The following is a 20,311-nucleotide window of genomic DNA, read 5'->3' as shown; positions in this document are numbered from 1 at the left end:
AGTAAACAACTCTTAGGACATGCTTTTTAGAGGGACAGCTATAGGAAAAAGCCTTCAGGAACCTCAGACATAGGCCGTAAGTTAGAACAGCAAGAGCATTTTTATACTCCTCTGGCTGAAATTGTCCCTGTCTTCTAATTGTAGCGACTTCCTCAAAATAGAAAGAAAAGTGGTTGCCTTGCTTTCCTCTGTTGTACATGTAAATGTACAGACTTGTCTTGGACTTAGAAAACCTTTATATTAAGGAGGTAACTTGATGATAAAGAATATATAGTTCTGTGGAGAGAACCAAGGCTCCCTGGCATGAACAGACAGGATAAGAGCTGGCATGCAGAAGCTGACATTCGAGAGACAGATCACAAATAAAAAGTGAGAGCGACTTCATTATTAGCAGAAGTCTCCAGAAAATGAAAGGATTCTTCATCCTTGAGGGATCATCCTTGAAGAATGTCAACTTTATTGATCCAGATCGGGTGCCGTTTTGAAGGACATCATCTTAGTCACTTCTCTCTGAGGAAGTGTGACCCGTGCCACGTGCGGTGTCAGACTTGGAGAGGGTCCCCCTGGCCTCTGCCTGGGAAAGAACGTCCCACCACTAGCGATGCCTGCCCAGCTGTGCAAAGTCCCCTTTGCACCTTGAGAGCGTTCGCTCCTAACGCTGAGCAAACACGCCTGCTGATTTCCTGCCTAAACCTCCCTCTGAATGCTTCAGCAAGTCAGCACACCTCTGGCCCGTGCGCACAGCCTTCCTCATCACACACAGCCCCCTTTGGGACCACGTCTTCCAGTTCCTGACGGGAGCCTCTCCTCTTCTTCAGGGATATTTACATCTCTGGAGTACAAATATATTCTGGGTTTGACATGTAGTTACTCAAAATAAATAAATCCCCAAACCCACCTGAACCAACGTGAAGCAATGCTGAACAGGAAGCCTTCAGTGGGTGTAAAGCAAATGCTTGAAATTCTTTGGAGAGTTTCCATTTTACAAACTACGCACCCACAGGGATTTCACTGGGACTTGTTACTGCAGTTAAATAAAACAAGTGCTGTTACCACGAAAGGAGCAGTTCAATGAAAGAAACTATTAACCTACATAAACTAATTATGCATCAGCAGAGGAGGAGTTTCCAACATTTATTGCTGCTGCCGCAGGGGATTAAAAGATAGTTCGAAAAGGAACAATCCATAAATCCTTGTGCCATTCATTTTAATCCAATTTCAACACCTGGAGGTGAATGTTCTTACATGCTAGTTGCATGCACATGAAGGATGAGAGGTATTCTAGAGGAAAATCATGGCCAGATATGTTATTTCTCTAGAAGGAATAACTGCTGTTGAAAAAGTTGAGGACCCTTTGAGGGCTTTAGAAAACCCGGTTATGCACCTAGTTTGTGCGGGTTTGGAAAAATTCTCCTTGCATCCATGCCCCTCCTTTTTGTGATCAGAGAGTTAGCCTTTCAGCAGCAACGCGTGAGCTTTGGATGGGGAGACACGAATCGGGCCGTTTCCTACCACGGCTTCCCCCCCCCCGCTCCGTATAGGTGCGGAGCTTGGGGCCAGGACCATGTCCTAACAGCACGGCGGGCTTTTCCCGCACCGCGGGTGGGGCGCACGCTCTCCGCCGTCCCGCTCCTCCTCCGCGGGGACTCGGGAGGCCGGGGGCGGCGGGCGGAAGGCGGTGGCGGCCCGCCCCGGGGGCGGATAAAGGGGCGGTGGCAGCGCCCCAGAACGTGCCGAGCCGGGCGGCAGCGGGGCTGTGCTGGGCGCTGCTATGGAAACCGGAGGGCTGGTGGGGCTGCTGCTGGTGAGTGCCGGGCCGGGGCCGCGGGAGGGGAAAATCTCTGCCCGGGGCCGCTGTTTGCGGGTGGGGGCTCGTCCTCCACCGGCCCGCTGTGAGTGGGGGCTGACACCTGGCCGCAACCAGCCCCCCAAACCCCTGCTTTTGAGGGAAAGCAACAAAAAAAATCTTCCTCCAAGACCAGCGCGGAAGAGCTTTGCGGGATTTTCTACGCTCTTTAGTAACTTAACTTTTTTTTTTTTTTCGTGTTGTTTGAATTTTCGGGGAATCCGGAGTTTATACAGCTCTCCTAAAGCTCTAAGCGGACGAGGAAACACAGCTGTGGCGAGGGTAAACCCGGCCCCGAGTTGCGGGGAGTCCCCGGGGGCAGGCGATGAGCCTCTCGCCAGCGCAACCGCTGCCGCCCTCCTCGCCGGGGAGGAAAGTACAAGTCGGGAGGGAGCTGTTTAATAGCCCGCCCGTTATCCACTTGTGAAATTGGTGGCTTTCTCAGCTCCGCGATTGTGGGGAAGACTTCCAGCCCTCTGGGGAGAGAGCTGAAAGCGCGGAGCTGCGGGAGCAGGTCGGTGGGGGCTCGGGTTCAGCGTTAGAATCGGTCGCTGCGGGCACTGAGCGCCGGTGCCTCCCCGCCTCCGGCCCCTGTCTCACCGCTTTCCCCCGCCTGTGTGTTGGGAGGGAGAGAAGGAAGGAGGGACGGAGAAAAGGAGGGAGAGAGGGACAGCGGCGGCCCGGAACCCGCGGCCGCTCCGCCGGGAGTTTGCCGAGCGGCGTGCGTCCCGCGGGCTTCTTACGGGAAAAACAGCCAAAAAAAAAAAAAAAAAAAAATAGTTCCTAACGCTCCTGCGGCTACAGTAAGTTATTTTTGTTAATGACTCAACTACTTGCCTTCTGCTTAAGATTACAGAGCCAGCGAGAAATGTTGGATGAGGTCTCTGGGGCGTTTCCCTCGTTTTGCGGGAGGAAGGCTAACGCTGACCCTCCTGAATTAAAAAGGTGGGAGGAGGGAGAAGCGAATCCCTGGCACAAGGCAGAAACCTCGGCCTCTGAAGTTCAGCTGCAGTGAATTAGTAAAAAGAAAACAGAAGTTCAAAATGGAGGCGGGGATCTTGGGGCAATAAAACCTGTCAGCCGCTGCACGCTGCTGCTCCAACCCCGGCTTTGTGATTGTAATTACCGCTGTGAGCGGCACACTTAGGAGAAATTAGTTTGGGTTTCCTTTGTGGCTTCCCGTGAACTTCTGAAGGTGTTTTCAAGTCTTTACAGGAACCATCTCCCCGCGATGGTTATCGTGTCCTGGGAGGATGAATCACTCAAACACCTGTGTCTCCACTGAAGGTTACTCAGCTGATGATGCCTGGAACCGGAGCAGAGATCTGCGGGAACGGAGAGTACTTGCATGAATGTCACTGCTGCCTCTTGTGTCCGGCAGGTGAGGCCTCGGCACCCACAGCTGGCAGTGGCCGTGGGTTTTCCCTACGGAGAGTACTGCACTGCTCTCGTTTTGCAGTTTGCATCTGGTGGAAGCGTAAGCCCACTCGGGGCCGCGGTGGCTTCTTGGTGCTGCTAAGGCCAGGTTCCATCTTGAAGCGAGAGCCCCTTGCACAATAGGTGATGGCTGGGAGAGGCGCCGTGGCGGCAAGCCAGGAAACCTCCGCCCACTGTTGGGGATGAAGTGTTTAAAGTCAGAAAAAAAAAAAAAAAAAAACAAACCAAACCACACCACTTTAGCATAAAGAATGAGTGTAGAGGAATTCTGTATCTGTAGGTAAAACTTTGGTTTGCCTTTTCTGTCCCCTGCTTGCTTAATGTGTGCCGAGTTAACAAGCCTTGTGCCAAGAAGCACCCTGCCCTAAGGTAGTACCGGAGGGCTGTCGGGTGTATTTAGAGATAATTCAGACAAAGGAGAAGAGAGGTTGGTACAAGCAGTTCTTCCTGGGCTGGCTGCCTGCCTTCAGAAGAGATGGCGCCAGCCACGTGGGTGACTCCGAGCCGCTGCTGTGAGTCATCCCCGTCCCCAGTGTGTCCCAGCAGGGCCTGGCCGGCTGCCTCGCTTGCCACCGCTGCCAGCCCAGCGGCAAACTGGGAACGTGCCTCCCAGCCTGGCTGTGCCGCTCGCTTCACGTGGCACGCTGCTTGCTTGTGAGGATGGGTTGAACTTTCACCCAACGGGGCTTTGTGTCGTAACGTCGTGTTACGGTCCTCTGCCTGCTAACTGAGCCCCTGAGACTGCCGCCGCTTCTCCTCTTCCGCAGGTACTTACGTGGCCCAGCACTGCAGTGCTCCCCATCTGCAAGGAAGATGTGTCCCTTGCACCGAAGGAGAGAGTTATACTGCCCATGAGAACGGCTTGGAAGAATGCTTGACGTGCACACAGTGCAAAGATGGTATCAAGCATGATTTTGATTAACCTTAACCCTTTTCCCCTTTGTTAATGTGGAAAGTCTGGCCTTCTGGTTTTTGGGGGTGTTTTTTTGTTTGTTTTTGTTTGTTTGTTTGTTTGTTTTTGTTCTTCCAGTCATTGATAATACTGAACTTATAAATAAATTGCCTTTATGGCCTGAGTATAATTTTTGCACAGCTGTAGAGAGTCACAGCTTTTTTAATTTACTTTGTAACTTATGTTTTATTTTTAGATCAGGTAACTCTGAGACCCTGTACTCTGACGCGTGATACTGAATGCCAATGCAAACAAGGGTATTTCTGCCCTGCCGAGGGCTGTGAAATATGTCAGAGATGCAGTACAATGTAAGTTTGATAATGAATATAAGCAACTGTTTTCCTTCTAGAGAATCTTAGAGCTATGGCCCAATCTGTGGCAATACCTAACACATCTTATTAAGCTGTAAATAATTGCCCTGAAGCCAAATGACATTATTCATGCATTTAAATTTTAGGTGTCAAAATACATGAGGTTGAGACCTAGAAAGATACAGATTTTGGTATTGTTGTGCTTGTTGCTTACGGCTGTAAGCTTACACTTTTCATGTCTTCAGATTAGTACTTCCCCACATCACACTTGAATGAGCTTTGTAGCAGCCAGCCCAAAATTTTGGGAGGTAGAACCACCTGTTGAAGAAAACTGTGCATGAATGATGCAGCTACTCTGTGGGGTTTTTTCCTTGCCACTTAGAGACTAACATAAACGAGCTTTATCTGCTTTACTTCTCTTTAATCTTGTAGTATTACCTTGGGTTGTTTAAAGGTGCACTTCTAACAAAGTTATCTGTTTATGCATGTTCTTCATGTCTCTAAACTCTGCCTGAAAAAAAATCAGGCCTGGGCAGAGTTGCATATTGCTCTGGAAATGTTGATACAACCCTGTGTTGCCATCCACTTCAGGTGTCCGGAAGGGAAAGAAATTGTGCAGAATTGCAATGCTACTATGGACCTAGGATGTGGCTTACCCGATCAAGGTCTGGTACACAAATACCTCTCAGCTTGGTTTGTTGGGTCTGTGGCTTCAGGCTAATAGCACCAGCGCAGCCTGTAAAACAGTGGTTTGAACTACTGTAACATGTTTAACAGCTGCTGTATTTTGGTCTGGGAATTACTTGCTAAAGGCAAGTTCTCAAAGGGGTTGTCCTGACAAACAAATTTAACTTGGTGAAAAGCTACATGTGTTGCTTGGGTTTTCAGAGTTGCAGCAGTGACACTGTTGAAAATTATGGATAGTGCAAAGATTTATTTAATGTTTTCTATGTCTGAGAAGCTGCCTATGGAATAGCTTTCTCAGCTTCTGCCAGACTAAAGGAACTAAAGGAACTGGCACTACCAGTGCTATAGCACCTCTTGCATGCTTGTTTCCCCCTTTTCTTAAATACCTCTTCAGAAAGCCTTGCAGAAGCTTCATTGCAGGTCTGTGCAGAATCCCCCACTGCCTTTGGGATGATGTGCAGTGCGAACGAGTAACTTGCATGTTCAGGCCAGCTGATAGTCCCAGTGCCTTTTCCAGGATAAGCTAAGTCACTGTACGAGTGCTGAGCTTAGGTTATTCTCTAGGGCAGCAGGGAAGACTTGCACTTCAGAATATCTTGCCTGGGGACTGCTTCAGTACTAATTTTATTCCTTTTTTTCTTCGCAGGAAGCACATATCTTGTTTGGATTATTGTGATTATTTCGGTGGTTGTTGGTGGTTTGTTGCTGCTGCTTGTAATTAGAAAGCTGAAGAGCAGTAAAGGTAACTGCTTGATTATTATCCATAAACTTTCCAGAAACAGGCAAAGCGTGCATGAAGGCTATCCCTGGTTTTTGTGTTGCCTCACAGGGGGCCTGTTTAAGATCTAGTTCATGTAGTATGTGATCCAATTAAGTCAGTCCTGTATAATGGTGACTAGTTTTGTTCAGCAAATAAAATGCACGAACTTTAACTATGAGCTTTCTTACTTTGCTGACACATGCTTTTGCTTCAAAACAAGATTAGCATAAGGTCCTTAAAAGGACTTTTCTTATCTACTTGCATTGTATTGGCAAAGAGTGAGAAAAATCTGTGCGTGAGCTCAGAGGTATGAGGAAGAAGTGGCAACTAATTAGGTTGTTAACTATCTTCATTCACTGTGGAGATTTTTTTCTACAAATTGTTGCCCTTTCATCGTTTGAGCCTTTTAACATTAAAGTTAGGTTGCTAAGTCCTGTGTGAATTATATTTTTTTTTTTAGTGAAAATGGAGATGTTTTCCTGAGAAACATTTCTTTCCGCTATTTCATATTCAAGTGTTTTTGCAACTAGTTAAAATACTGTTGAAAATTATTCTGAATTTTGAATATTAGCTTTGTTCAAATCATGTCTTACTGACTGTAATGCTTTAAAGACAATTTCTGCCTTCTCTTTTTGTTTTGCAATAATCCACAGCAATGCTAAGAAGCATGAGCTGGGGGGAGGTGGGAGCTTGAAAGAGTGGCTTAAAAGACAAACTGCATCTTGCAGTCTGTATTTTGTTAAGCAAGGCTCTTTATCCCCTGTATGAAGGCCCAGAGTTTGTGTTGTTGTTGGAAGCTAAGGGTGGTACTCTCCTGAAATGTATGACAGGTGAAAGAAACTAAGTGGCTTGTATTAGAGCTTTGGTTTGTGTTACGAATATGTCTACTGCATATAAATCTTGTGTGAATTCAGCTATGATTAAGTTGCTGCAACTCCTAAAAGTTTCTTAAACATTTATCTTGTTTTCCAGCTGCTTCACCTGATAAAGATGCAGAGAGAGGTCTGGTAAGTGTCTGGTGAATCAAGTGTTTTGTCTCTGTTTTCTGCAGCTTAATTGTACGCTGCTTAATTGTATCTGGTACACAGCTCTCAATTTTTGTCTTGCGGTAGACCTCTGGTAGGATGTGTTCCTGTGACAAGTTGTGATTCACACAGGGCCACATGTTAGCGAGGGCCTGATGCATTCATCAGCTCTATGTGTCCACTGCAGTTGGCCTTTCCAGTATTTCCCTTGGAAACATTCCAGAGCCTGTGGCCAGGATGTTTGGAAAGTGGAAAAAAATTCAGCTAAGTGCAAGCTTTTGCTTCAAACTGTCTCCAAGTGATGCCTTGATCCAATTTAGTTCTTTGAGGCTTCATGCGTGTATTCCCCAGGCGACGTCAGCGATCGCTTCCCTGCATGGTGGTGGCTTAGTTTTCCTTGCATTTGATCTACAATGTTATTTGTTCATAAGATTGACTTCTCTCGATTCAGCAAAGTGGCTGAGTCTCCCTGCCTTTGGGCTCACGTCACAAGCTACAAGATCAGGACCTGGCGGTAACTTCTTGGCAGTCCCACAAGACAAGGGGCTCGGGGCACACCAGTTCAGAAGTACATCCCTGAAAAGGGTTTTCCAAGATAAGGCTGGCTGCCGGCATGTGTTCCACTTTAAAGCTAGGTTCACCCTGGCCTCCTATAGTCAAACACTATTTCAAAACCTTACAGTTTCAGCCTGAAAAGATTATTGCTAGTCTAGCACTTTGCAAGGTAAATACAAGACTAGTTTGTATTTAGTCTAACTTTACACTCCTAACAGTGAGGCAAAAATGAGCTCAGTCTTCATTAGAATAGTTAATGGTGTGTAACACTGAGCTGTAAAACAAATGTTTGTCTTGATGAGGATCTAAAAGCATGCACATTCTGCTTGTAGCACGTGTACAGCACCTTCTCCCTGCTGCCTTTCTTGTCCCCCACCCAATGCACACACTGCTCACCTGGAGTGTGAGCTCATCTAATCTTAATAGTTAGACACCACAAGTAATTAAATGCATCTTAATTATGTCACAAATACTTGAAGACTGAAGAAACAGCATTGAAAGAGCTGCTGAAAACATCACCTTAAACTCTTTTTCTTTTTTAAAGGTCTGTAAGTGGCTCAAATATGTGAATCACCCAGGGGTTTTTGTTGGGTTGTGTCTCCCCCCACGCCCTGGCCAGATTTGCAGCGCTTCGTGCATTCATAGAAGCTGATGAAGAAACATGACAGGAAGCCTGGTCAAAATGCTGTAGCATAGGAATAGGCAAATACAACGTGTCTTTAATGTGAATAAAATGGTAGTAGAATAATGCAGTCAAAATTGGTGCATGGTGACACTTAGCTCTGATGTAAGAGTTGTCAGACTTGAGTTACAGTCTCTGTGTACTTAGTGTTCATGCTACTGTAACAAAAAGCTTACTTGCTAAGGGGAGTTACACCAGTGCAATCCTAAAACCAGCCGTTTTGGCACCAACACCCTGTCCTTTCCTAAATACTAGTGAGTTCATAACTGCTGTAAAAAAAAAAAAAAAAATACTGCTGATACTTTATTTCCTTCCAAAATATAGCAGCAGCTATTAGTCAGCCATGCTAGATACCTTCGGTTACCTATTTAGGAACTACTGTGTATAAATAGGATCAACTTGTTGAACTTGTTTGCATCCTTAAACAGAAAGTGGTTTCAATGAGGATGATGTACAACTACATGTGTGATGTGTGGGGTGGTTCTTCTCATCCCTGCTTACGCATTTGGTCACATGGTGGTGTCACACATGGGTCACTGACCTTGTGCAAACAGAAATCACACTGGCTTATGCTCATGGGGGAAAACTGTACCTTAAACACAAGTCTCATTGGAAAAACAATCACTCCTTGACCTCATTTTCCATGATATGCTAGGTAGATGCTGGTCTGCTTTGTACTTTTACTGTTCTTGATGAGCTGGAGCTATACTCCCCGGCATATGCTTGTTTAATGTGTTGACAGTGGTAAAAACAATGCAGCCCTCCTTACTTGCTTCCCTCTTGCCCCTCACAAAAGATATGCCATATGCACTGATGCTCACTGGCTTCTTTCAACTGATTATAGTTTGTGAATCTGCCAGAAAAACTAATCCAGACAAAAAAAAGCCCAAACTAGTGCACTTAGGTGGAGCTGATAGGTTGTAATTAGCTCTGCAAAAGCTCTGAGATCATCAGCCTTCACACAGTGATAGGTTTGAGGCCCCTGTTGCTGTTAAGTCAGCTCAGGTGCAGCAAGGCAATTTAATTTCCTCCTGCCTCAGGAGGGTTGTATACCTTCCATACCTAGAGAGGAACAAGCAGCAATACATACCAGTGAAAACATTAGGAAAAGTTTCCTGTGCTTGTTGTGGAAGTAGCCTGTGAGCCCTACCCTGCAGTCCAGTGGGAGCAGAACAGCCAGCAAAGCAGAGAGTTTAGGCTCTGAAACCATTTGAAGTTCGAGTCTCTAAAGCCTCTTTGCTGTGTTTGTAACTCTGCCAAATTAGTAGGTCTCCTATTACTTCTCTGTCATCTGGTGACTTCAAGTATTCTATTTTCTTCCTCCAGACTGCCCTTGAAGGCCTACCTATGAAACACCTCTTAAAATATGTTCTTATTCTTTACAGGAGTCTGAGGACAGTACTAAAAGCCTCATTTTACCAGAAATAGAGACATCTGCAAATGAGGCAGCCAACCCAGAGGGTGAGAACTCTGGTGAGAGCCCAGAGGGCCAAGCACAAGCCAACATTAACTTGGAAGTAAAAAATACATCACCAGAGGAAAACAGTATTGTGCTTTCTGAGTGGGGCACCATCCTGCGTTGGGGTTGGAAGCACCACGTGGAAAGGTGCTGGAGGAAGATCACTGAGTCTTCCCTACCTGTAAAAACTGGGCAGAACCCTGCTTTGTGTCAGAATGACCCGTCCAATATACCGAGTGGTGGGGTGCCAGCAAATCATATGGTAAGTGTGTGTGTGTGAAATTATCATCATATTTTCTCTGACACATGTAATTTCAGTTGAGTTCTTAACTTTTCCTCGATTGATAGATGCTGTTTTCAGGCAAATGAGAGAGAAGAGGAGGCATTGCCTTAAAGATGTAATAGAAAGTGTGGGAAGTGATACTTAGGAAAACAAACTTCAGCCTCATTTAATCTGCTCTGCCTCTCTCATGTCCCTGTTCGATATTTACACTGAAGCTATTCTTTTGCAATAGCAGCAAATGTGTTGCCTTGTTGCTTCATTTCAGAGCCGATAGCACAGCTGTTTCAGCATGCCAATTTCTTTACTCAAATACTTTCAGCTGTGCTATGAAATCTGCCCCACTCCCCTTTATTGGTGTGTGTGCTGTGGAAGCAAGCTATCAAGCAGCTCAGGAATAATCATGAGTCAAACGCTTTGGTATGTTGCTGTAATGGTCCAACTTTGTATTACAGGTACGAGAACCAAGGTGTCAAATAATTGTTAAAGATCTCTGTCAGAAAGGTAAGTCCCATAAATTGGTACTACTTGGAATTTATTTTTTTATCCTGCTGACTTTGGTTTGCTTAAGCAACAGTATAGGGAGGCTAGTGAATATTGCTTAGAGCTGTAAGGCCTTCAGTTTAATTGTAAAATATGCTGAAACAGGATTATTACTACATTTGAGAGAAGGTTTAATCCCTGTGGTGAATTGTTCTACTTTATAGCATGGCTTTTCAGTGGAGGAATATGATGTAGTCATGCTTTTAAGAATAAGAATGGTAAATTTTTTTTTTGTATGTTTTAAACAAGTTCGCACTGTGAAGTGTACTCAACCTTAATGAGCGAGGTATAGTTCAGAGCAGGAGATCTTTCTGACAAGTGTCTTCTCACATGGAAGACCACATCAACCCCCCCATTACATGTACCTGTACCCAGCAAGTTGATGGACTGGGTGTCCAAGTGACTAGTTTTGCTTATGCTGGTCTTGGTGTGGCAAACCTATACTAGTAGCATAGAGGTTAAAGCCTACTGTTGAGTAGACCTATTAAGCTTAAGTGAAGGTGTGCAGGCTGATGAAGCTGTCCTCAGAATCTCCTTTACTGAATGGTGTCTCATCTTAAGAGGCTACTTTTGAGTTATGTAGACCGGTACCTGTAGCTTCTTTCAAGATCACTCGGTAGGAATCCTACTCGTCCTACTGCTTCTTCGGTGCCAAACCTGGCCTTGCTGCTGCTGTTTGGTTTGTGCACGTATTGGCTGAAAATTAATGGGAAAGCATGTATGTTAGCTATGAAAAAAACCTGTAGTTTAAAGGTGATGTGTGTTGTGTTTTCTTTCAGAACTGAGAGATAGCTTTGTGGCCTTTATAAATGCAGTACCACTGAAAAAATGGAAGCGGCTTATGAGAACTCATCTGCCAGAAAATGATATTGATAAAATTATTTATGACTTTCCTAATGATATAGAAGAGCAATCTTATCAGATGCTTCTCATCTGGAAAAACACACTGGGAGAGAAACAATCTATTATTAAGTTACTGGATGAGTTAAGGTATCTAGATACCAAGGCTTATGATAATGTATTGAACACTTTAAAAAGTAATAACATTATAAGTAAACTGGAAGCTACAGATTAATGTTTACTGTGAACTTCAGAAATGCCTACACATTTCCTGTAAATGAGGACGTCAACAAACTGCTCGTAAAAATGATGGCATGGACTTGATATCCTCCTCACCTTCATGCGGGGAGCTGGAAGTGATTCAACGCCGTCGGTGTTAACACGGACTCCGGTTGTGATGTTCACTAAGGTCTTTTGAGTTGTATTATATTAAACTCGGGCGCTGGATGCCAGCTTGAGAGCGAGGAGCTCCAGCTTGCTCTTCCCTTCGTGTGAGGCAGGGCCGTGCTGCTCGAGCCCGGGTGGTGGCAACCAGGGGGGCTGCTGCTGCTGTTTTGGGGAGGATTGCAAGGCTTTGATTTCCGAAACGGTCCCTGTTTTTGTGTTGCATTGATACGCTCGGAACTGTTAACGTTTGGAGCACAGCAATAAAAGGACGGCTGAGCCACAAGCAGCGGCGTTGGCTCTTGGACCTTCTCGCCTGAGGCGTCGTGAGGGGAGCGGGGCTGTGGTAACCGGCCGCGCGCTGGGCGGGAAGGCGGGGAGGGGCGGTGCTCCCCCGTTGCCGTGGTGACGCGGGGCGCCCGTCGGAAGTAGCGTAGTGGCGGGCGGGGCGGGGCGGGGCGACGCTTCCGGGCACGCTGTTGCATCAGCTCGCGAGCGCGGGGAGGAGGCAGCAGGATGGCAGCGGCCACCGCCGAGCAGGGTGGGTCGGCGACCGGCGCCGCGGGGGCTCGGTCGGGCGGGGCGGGGGGTCCCGCGGGGTTGTCACGGCTCGGCGGGGGTTGGCGTCACGGCTCCGCCGCTGTCACCGTGTCGGGTAGGCGCCGTGACGTCAGGCGGCGGCGAGGGGGGGTGGGGGGTGGGAACCGCCGCCCTGTCACGGCGGCGGGGCGGGAAATGGCGGCGGGGGGGGCGTTGGGGCGTCGTCCCCCCCCACCCCCCCGAACCCGCCCTCAGGATTGCGCTGGGGGGACCCCGCCGCCGGCCGCTGTCGCAACACGCTCGGGGCAGGAGCGCTGGGTGCTGTCAGCTCCTGGCACCCACGGTTGGGTGGGTTCCCCGTGGGGAGGTCACCCGTGCCCCTCGGCGGTGGCTGGCGTGTAAGCAGCCCCCGGTGCCGCTTCGGGGGATCAGGAGCGAGGAGCTGGAAGTGCAGCGGGTGACTGGGTCTGTACGTGCGTGGGGCACTGGGGAGCGCGGATCTATAGGGTCCCGTTGCACCTCTCAGGCTGGTGCCTGTGGATCCGAGGGCCTCCGGTGCCTTTGCGAGACCGTGGGAGGCGATCCACATCGTGCCTCGGCACTGCTGCAAAGGCTAGCGATGACACACGGGGATCTGTGTCAAAGCTCCGAGCCTCTCAGTACTGAAGTTTGGAAACAGCTGTTCCCCAGCTTAATGGCTTCGAAGAGATGTTAGGTGGCTGCCAGACGGCTTAGTGGGTTGTGCGCTTATCACAGCATCATCTGCTTTCTTTCACCTGCCTCTGTCTCCCTTACTGGCTTTCCTAGTTACCTGTGTTCTCCCTTGAACTCATGTCTGAACTTTTTGACTTTTCCGGACTTTTTTTGTGGTCGTGTTTTAATTATGGGTTATACTATGCTCTTCCATATGGAAGGAGGGCCAGGGTAGTACTTTAATTTTTGGCACTACCGTAGCAAATGGAAACTTGGCATACCAGTCATACAAGTATGAAATACCATTATGGTATGTAAGGGGTTGGAAATTTCTGTCATTCCAGTTACAGATCTGTAGATTCAAAGATTTTACCCCTTTTTCTTTGTTACTGAAAGTTACTTTGCTCTTTGTTCATCACAAGTAACATTCCTATGTAAGGGAGTCCAGAAACATTTACTGTTGTCAAAGAACTGGCTTTTTCAGATGTGTTTTCAGTATCTTAGTTAAGGGGGGGGAAAATCCCAACCAAAGGCTCAGTTCAGGTGTGCTTTAAGAAACTTTTTAGTTAAGTTTATTAATGGGCAAATAGTATTTGCTTTTTACTGAAATTGTAATTGTTACATTTAGTTTCAGTTCAGGAAAAGTGGAAGTGGAACTTAACTAATGTGACTAGAATGGCTAAAGTGAGTAGAACTGACAAGCTCTTCCTTGGGATACTCCGTTCTTAAAAATTCCTGCTCTGTTAAAAGCCTTCTGATCCTCATGTGCGAGTCTCAAAAAATACTCTCTGTGTATGCTGTGTCTTGCATAGATGGGATAGCTGCATCAGTTCAGTTCTCCTGAAATTTTTATGGAAAAGGATAATTTGTCTTGGCTGAGCAGGTAGTTGGACTTCCTTCCAAAGCTACCAGAGTGGCTAGCTGGGGTGATAAATGGCTAGTTTGGAGCTGTGTTAATAATGAGACATGTTACACTTATCTTTTATGAATTGTTTTAAATTTGTGAAAGCCAAGCTAGAAGAGAAATGGCATTTTAAAATATTCAGAAATGTCTAAGATTTCTTGTCAGAGAATACTTCTGCAGAAATCCCAGAACATTTCAGTTGTCATCTAATTATGACTGACAAGGTTAGCAGGTTCAGGGAAGCCCAGGAAACCCAATTTTTCCCTGAAGCAAAGTAACTCCCTGTTTTTGTGTCACCTAGATTACTGCCTACTTTATGGCTTTTCTATATTTACTTTGCTGTCAACACCTTCAAGGAACAGAGGTTTTTGTTTTCAAGTTAATAGAAGTGAAAAATTTCCATCAAATTTGGTAGTGTAGGTTACACATTTTGATTAAACTTCAAAAGGCATTTTATGTGCAAATAGAATGTAGGCGCGATCTTATGCCTTTGAGTCTGTGTGGTGCTGCAGTCTTGCAGACAAATTCCCAGTGTCCTTTAGTAGTATCCGAAGCTCTCCGTGCATGGAAAGAACAATGTGTGACAATTATATCGCCCAAAGAGATTATACGCCAGCAATGTTACTATGAGAAGTGTATTAATTGATGTCTACAGTGGAATTTTTTTGAAACAAATTTTCAGTGCGGGGCGGGGGGGGGGGGAAGAATGCTACATTATTAACATTAATTCTTATGATTTTTCACAGTTATTTTGCTACCTCTCCAGTACTCATGCTCAGTGCTTGATTTATGAACGAGTTGCTCTCGAGTGATATGATTTGATGTCTATGGATCATTCCATTCACATGAGTTAACATTCAGTGTTGTGCAACAGCTCTGTAACACTCCTGTGTTTCTGTTGTCAGGAAGGCACTTCCTAATGCCACTGAGTAGTAGCAACTAATTTTTCTGTTTTGGGAGAGGAAAAAAATTGAAGTCATAGGGAAGGGCTATTTCTTAGCCTGGTTTCCTAAAGCAACGGGTAAAACAAGTCAGATCTACATATGTCCGTTGGCCCTTCTCCCTCAATACTTTTTGCATCTATTGATTGGCATTAATTACATTTGACGGTGGGCTGCCTCATGGACACGGTTGGCAGGCAGAGCAAAGCTGGGTTGGAGCTGTACAGGATGGGTATACTGAAGCATATGGGCAGAGGGTATGAAGCACTTACGAGGTACCAGGAAGTATTTCAGTGGGATTGTGTGATGAACTAAAGGCATTGTGAGACACGGAGGGGGGGAACTGGGGGTGAAGAAAAACAAGATTCTGTAGATGTACTACTATTGTTTTTAGTAGTGCTATAAATCAAATCGGAACAGACTTTTATGTAAAGATAGTTTTGACTGATTTCTTTTGCTTGAAAAGAAATGGTCCTCTGGTATGCTGCCTTCCAAAAGACAGTGTTATATTCATTCTTTCTTCCCAGGAGAGGACCCTGTGCTTCAGGAGAAGAGCTTTTGTTTTGTTTGTTCTGTCCGGTTTGGAGCTACTCACAAGAATGCCAGAAGTGAGAAAAGTTTTGTCCTGTGTGTACTGAAATAGGATGCTCAGAGGGATTGCAGAATGGCACTGATCACTTGGCACTCTCTAACACAGCAGATTTGTGTGTATCTTTTCATCTGACTGCAGCAGAGAGTAGAACACATCTGTGCTAGCTTTAAGGTAGCTGTCACGGTTTGAAAAGTAGCCATCAGTCTAGAAAAGGAAGTTTGGAGCCCAGCACAGCCTGTGAAAGCAATGTGGGAAACTTGTACTGGTACAGTGAGCCTGCTGAAAGCTGGAGACTGCTGTGGCTCAGCTGCTGCTGCGCCCAGCGAAACCCTGTCAGCCGCTGCTCAGGGGTGTTCATGCTGTGTTGCACTTGCTGGGGTGCGCAGTCACGGACGTGAGTTTGGGCTGAGTTTGAGTCAGTGATCAGTCTCGACATAAAGACATATTCCTGTTAGGTCTCCTGGGCTAACTGGTTTCTTTGATGTATTAAACTTTCAAGTCTGCTGTTGCTCTTGCAACTAGACATAACGTCAAACTTTATAATTTCAAGTATTAATGTGCCTGCCAAGATTGTTCAAAGTAATTTTGCTTGCTCTGCCTATCAGGGCTGAGCCGGTACTGACATTCACAGGCAGTATTTGCCATCTCTTCTTACTTGCAGGAGTTCTGTCATCTTTGTTGTATTTGTGAGTAAGTTTGTGTAACTTCCCTTTTAGATTGGTTTACCGATGTGGTTGGAAAGCACTTATATTGTTTCAGATACACTGACTTGCTTCCCATTAGCAGCCTGGTGTGTGAATAATGGTCGTAATAACCCTAATAATACTTTGCAAATTGAGTGTTGCTTTCCTTCCAGTAGATCTTTAAAGATCTTTTCTTTGAGATACAGTTTCATTTCTACACAGATCATTCTTGTAATACTTTTCTTTGACCTTTGCTCTCATATGATTAATGGATACAGAATTCACATTCGAGGAAGACTTATGTCTTAGGTTTACATAGATTAATGAACATAACTATTTTAAACTATTTCCTGTGTATAAACATGTGAAGTTCTATGATTGTAAACATCAGTAAATATTTAGGAGCCTGAAAAGTTTATAGTAAGATTAACTACGTGAGCTGAAGCTGATTCCTGTTCAGCTGGGTAAGGCAAGCCCGTAAATTCTAGTTGTGAACCATTGTTTACTTGTTATTCCTTATTTGTAATGAACAATTACATGGATAGCCCCTAAGAAGGATTGAGACTACATGAATCTGACTTTACTTTTGTGTATGAATTTTAAATATATTTTGTGACTTTTTTTTTTTTAAATGGTTATATTTTAATCACTGATCTCTTTTATTAGTTCTGCTGGTGTGTCACTGTATCTCATTTATATTCAAAAGAATCAAAACACAAATATACTTGGTATCTGGCTGCCATTTCCCTGTCATCCTGAGTTCCTGTAGAATATTTTAATAATTGATTTGCATTTAGGAAATGAGCTGCTCACAAAGTCTTAACTGATGATATTTGGAAAAACTTTTCAATTCTGCAGTTCCTCACATCCTTTCCTAGCCATCCCTTCCCCATCTCCTTTCATCCTTCCCTTTCCAAGAGTGTTGGTCTGTGAGCACCTGCGATACTTTGGGAGCTACCTGTGCAGAAGATGTGCATACTAAGTGTAAGAAGCCACACTTGTGGCAGTGGTCTCTGTTGGGGTTTGGGAGCGGGAACAGGCGTTCTCATGCTGCCTCGCTCACTTTACTGCTCTATGACCTTGACTACATCTTAAATTACCTTCTTGGCTGGCTACCTAAGCAGGGTATCAGCTTAATGTTTATACAGTACTTTGAACATGAAGGGAGTTACAAACATTGAATTGTTGTAGGAAAATATGCATGCTAGGCTTACCCAACGTCAGCGCTAGCCCAGATGCCATAATCTCCACAGTGCTTCATAGTCACTGACTTGCACAGGGCTTGCCATTACTGTGAGCATTCCCTACCAAGACACAGACCCCTTCCTCTGCTTCCTCCACGTCTCTGTGTTTGTAAAGATGCTTTGTCTGTATACCAAATAAATCATGGAAATAAAAAATTGTGAGGGAGGAGCATGATCTAATATCCTTTCTGTTCATTTGTGTCGATCTTACTCATTTTCAATTTTACTCATATGTCTGAGGAGACAAAGTGTTATAGGAAAAGTATGGGAATATACAGGAACAGCTTAAGTTTTGAGTCGTTAGAGCAAGTAGGAGTAACTGAGCATCATGCTGGGAGCTTGCATGTGGGCCCCAGTCCTGCAAAGATTTAAGGATATGTTCAACTTCAGTAGACGTATTCACAGCCTATCCACAGTGTATAAAATTAATCAAATGTAAATATTTGCAGGATGAGTGTTTTAGCAGCACAGAAAAGAGTGATTAGGTTTGCTGTCTGTAAAGAATTTTCTCCAATTTCAAGTAGGTAATATTTCTTCGTGAGAAGGACTTGTGCTTTTGTCCTTATTACTCTTTGTAAAGATGTCTCCAAAAAAACTTATCACAGCATGGACATAATCCTAATAATATGAAATGTATGGCTATTCAGTAGCTTTTATTAATATTTTTTCTCAAATTTCTTGTCAGTTGCCAGAGCTCTCTTAGAGGGGGAGACATATAGTATAAGGAAATATTTTGGTCATGGGATCTCCTTCTTCTTTAATGCTGACCAAATGTCCTGTGCCTCTCTTTACAGCTTCCAGCTACAGTTTTATTCTGAGCATTAGTGAAGAGGAAGCCAGGGTGAAGGCTTTGAACGAGTACCTGAGCACTCGTAGTTATATCCAGGGGTTCACATTTTCACATGCAGATGTGGAGGTATTCAGAAAGTTTTCGGGGCCACCTGTGGACCAGTATATCCATGTTGTCCGGTGGTACAGACACATAGAAGCAATCTATGATGGCAGCAGTGACAAAAATGAGCCTTGTAAACTTCAAACAAGTGAGTAATATGAAACTTCTGGGCAGGTTATAGACTAGCTGACATTGTATTGGTTTTTATTGCAGAGAATTCCTGGAAGTTCCCTTTCATACTCTCTTGCACGCTTTAAAATTTACTGTATCAGCTTGTATTCAAGGTCTTGAAATTCTCCTTGCCTACTGCGTAATTGATGCATCCTGATCTATTTGAATGTTAAAGCTCTGTTTCCACATTTCTTTCATTTTAAAAATTCCTCAGTGTACAGATTTTGATTATGTGTATTTTCTTTAAAAAGTTAGCCACTGGATTGTAAAAGAATATATGGGTTTTGGCTTGTTCCCTGAAATATCAGGTTTTGCTCTGTCCACTTTTTTTTTCCCTGCATAGGTAAATAAATAGTTGTATAACATACAAATTCTTAATACAGTAAACTGAATACTGCCTCTTACAATTGTTATTAACATTGAATTTCAAGCAGAATGTTTGGGGTTCTTTTTAACCCTGGTGATGTAGGCATTGCTGATGATTTGAGGAAATACTAACCGGTTAATCTAGGTCATTGTGTAAGCATGGGTGCTGGCATTTTTGGGAGCTGCATCACTCTCCTGAGTTTTTTTCCAATGAGGTTGTCTAATTTAATTGCTTTATAGTGAGATCCTTGCTCAGGGAGTCATGAAATAATTAATAATAATAACACAGAGCTGTTGTATTGTGCTTGCAATACCTAAAAATGAATGCATAATGTCTGTCATTTCTGCTGACGGTTGTAGACTAATATTACTCTGATGCCACCTTCTCCCAACCTCTCATCATATGTGTTCTCAATTCCTAGCAGACTGGCAGTTGAAGTCAGACTGCTGTGAGTAGATTCTGGATAGGTGTGTGTGCCTGCATGAGTTTGTGCTGGTTATTGGTTTCCTTTCAGCTGTGAAGGGATCTCAGCAGTACCAAGGGCTCTGATAGCAGATTTAATGCCACCAACTGCAATTTGTCTGCAGACTTTCATGGATCAGGGTGGAGCAATAAGGGAAAAAGTTTCTGTTTTCCTGTCCATGAAATCTTTAATATTAAGTCTCTCTTTCTTAAGGGTTATGTCTTGTTATCTTCATGATCTGTGCATATGTATCACAAGTCCTGAAATGGTGTCCTGCAGTGTTCACTATGAAAATGACACGTGAATCCGCCACACTTCTTAGACCTTGGATTGGGGGTTTTTGGGTATCAGAGAGCTTCAGGGGTGGATTAGAGCAAATGAACTTCAGTTCAGCCAGGGGGAAGACTATAGCTGGCAGAGATGTATTTGAACAAAGCAGCATGCCTTTCACTTTGCCCTTGGTGTCCATGTACTGGACATAACATGACACCTAACTTGCAAGCTGAGAACTTTAGGGTGTAGTATCTGGGGTTTTTCTTATGTTTAGTGTGGTTGTAAGTAAAGAAAGCTTTACAGATTTATCTTTTATTAGACTAACCCACACAGGCTTCTTTCCCCGAGGGAAACTTTAGCCACAGTTAAGCATGACAGCGTAATCTTTGTAAATCAAAGAGTAAACAAATCCATACCTTGGTATATGGTCTGTGTTATGGATAGACTGCTCTTGAACTTGAGGTATTCTGTTGAGGAGTACCTGATACAATGAAATGTTTAGAATAAACACATATTTCTGTGGATCTACAACATGGAGATTAAATAGAGTCCATTTGTGAGACAGAGTATTACAGTTAATATCTTTTTTTTTTCTTATTTAGGCAGTTATTCACAAAAGGAAGGTGAGGAAGAGATAAAATTTTTTATACCATAAATGTTTACATTACTCGAAGGTTTTCAGCCAAAATATTCGTATGAAAATATTTGGGATAGCAGAGTTAATGAAGAGTGCCCTGAGACACAGGATCAGAAAGGCAATTTTGTTTGCAAACTACATGAATAGTTT

General features: G+C 44.5%; 2 protein-coding genes across 5 annotated transcripts in view; both read left to right on the top strand.

Moving 5' to 3' along the window:
* The first annotated feature begins 1,676 nt into the window (after nucleotides 1–1,676).
* Nucleotides 1,677–12,047, top strand: LOC104362063 (tumor necrosis factor receptor superfamily member 6). Of its 2 annotated transcripts, none has more exons than XM_032984856.2 (10): nucleotides 1,677–1,804; nucleotides 3,134–3,227; nucleotides 4,051–4,182; nucleotides 4,432–4,543; nucleotides 5,138–5,211; nucleotides 5,880–5,975; nucleotides 6,966–7,000; nucleotides 9,641–9,976; nucleotides 10,450–10,498; nucleotides 11,317–12,047. In XM_032984856.2, exons 1-10 carry the CDS (start codon nucleotides 1,772–1,774, stop codon nucleotides 11,610–11,612), a joined length of 1,257 nt encoding a protein of 418 aa, XP_032840747.2. In that variant the 5' UTR covers nucleotides 1,677–1,771; the 3' UTR covers nucleotides 11,613–12,047. The 2 variants fall into 2 exon arrangements, with proteins under 2 accessions (XP_032840747.2, XP_042641630.1); XM_042785696.1 differs by having other exon boundaries at nucleotides 1,715–1,804; nucleotides 3,053–3,227.
* Nucleotides 12,048–12,220: 173 nt separating this feature from the next.
* Nucleotides 12,221–20,311, top strand: part of CARS1 (cysteinyl-tRNA synthetase 1) — a 37,160-nt gene continuing 29,069 nt past the window's right edge. Inside the window, exons 1-2 of one of the 3 annotated variants that reach the window (XM_032984915.2) lie at nucleotides 12,222–12,302; nucleotides 18,153–18,398. In XM_032984915.2, coding sequence (XP_032840806.1) covers nucleotides 12,278–12,302; nucleotides 18,153–18,398 — 271 coding nt within the window. In that variant the 5' untranslated portion in view covers nucleotides 12,222–12,277. Of the gene's footprint in view, nucleotides 12,303–15,405; nucleotides 15,448–18,152; nucleotides 18,399–20,311 lie in introns of those variants that run through there. The other 2 variants (XM_032984917.2, XM_032984916.2) reach the window with 2 other exon arrangements.

Source organism: Tyto alba, unplaced genomic scaffold (assembly GCF_018691265.1).
Source record: "Tyto alba isolate M040663 unplaced genomic scaffold, T.alba_DEE_v4.0 Super-Scaffold_8, whole genome shotgun sequence".
Lineage (NCBI taxonomy): Eukaryota > Metazoa > Chordata > Aves > Strigiformes > Tytonidae > Tyto > Tyto alba.
The sequence above is the reverse complement of the archived record's forward strand: the minus strand, read 5'-3'. Positions and strand labels throughout refer to the sequence as shown.

What these genes read in the sequence shown, in the direction of transcription:
- LOC104362063 (XM_032984856.2), top strand. Translation starts at nt 1,772, where the DNA reads ATGGAAACCGGAGGGCTGGTGGGGCTGCTGCTG. An exon ending in AAGATGCAGAGAGAGGTCTG is followed by an intron (nt 7,001 to 9,640) that starts GTAAGTGTCTGG and finishes TATTCTTTACAG; the next exon opens with GAGTCTGAGGACAGTACTAA. An exon ending in GGGTGCCAGCAAATCATATG is followed by an intron (nt 9,977 to 10,449) that starts GTAAGTGTGTGT and finishes TTTGTATTACAG; the next exon opens with GTACGAGAACCAAGGTGTCA.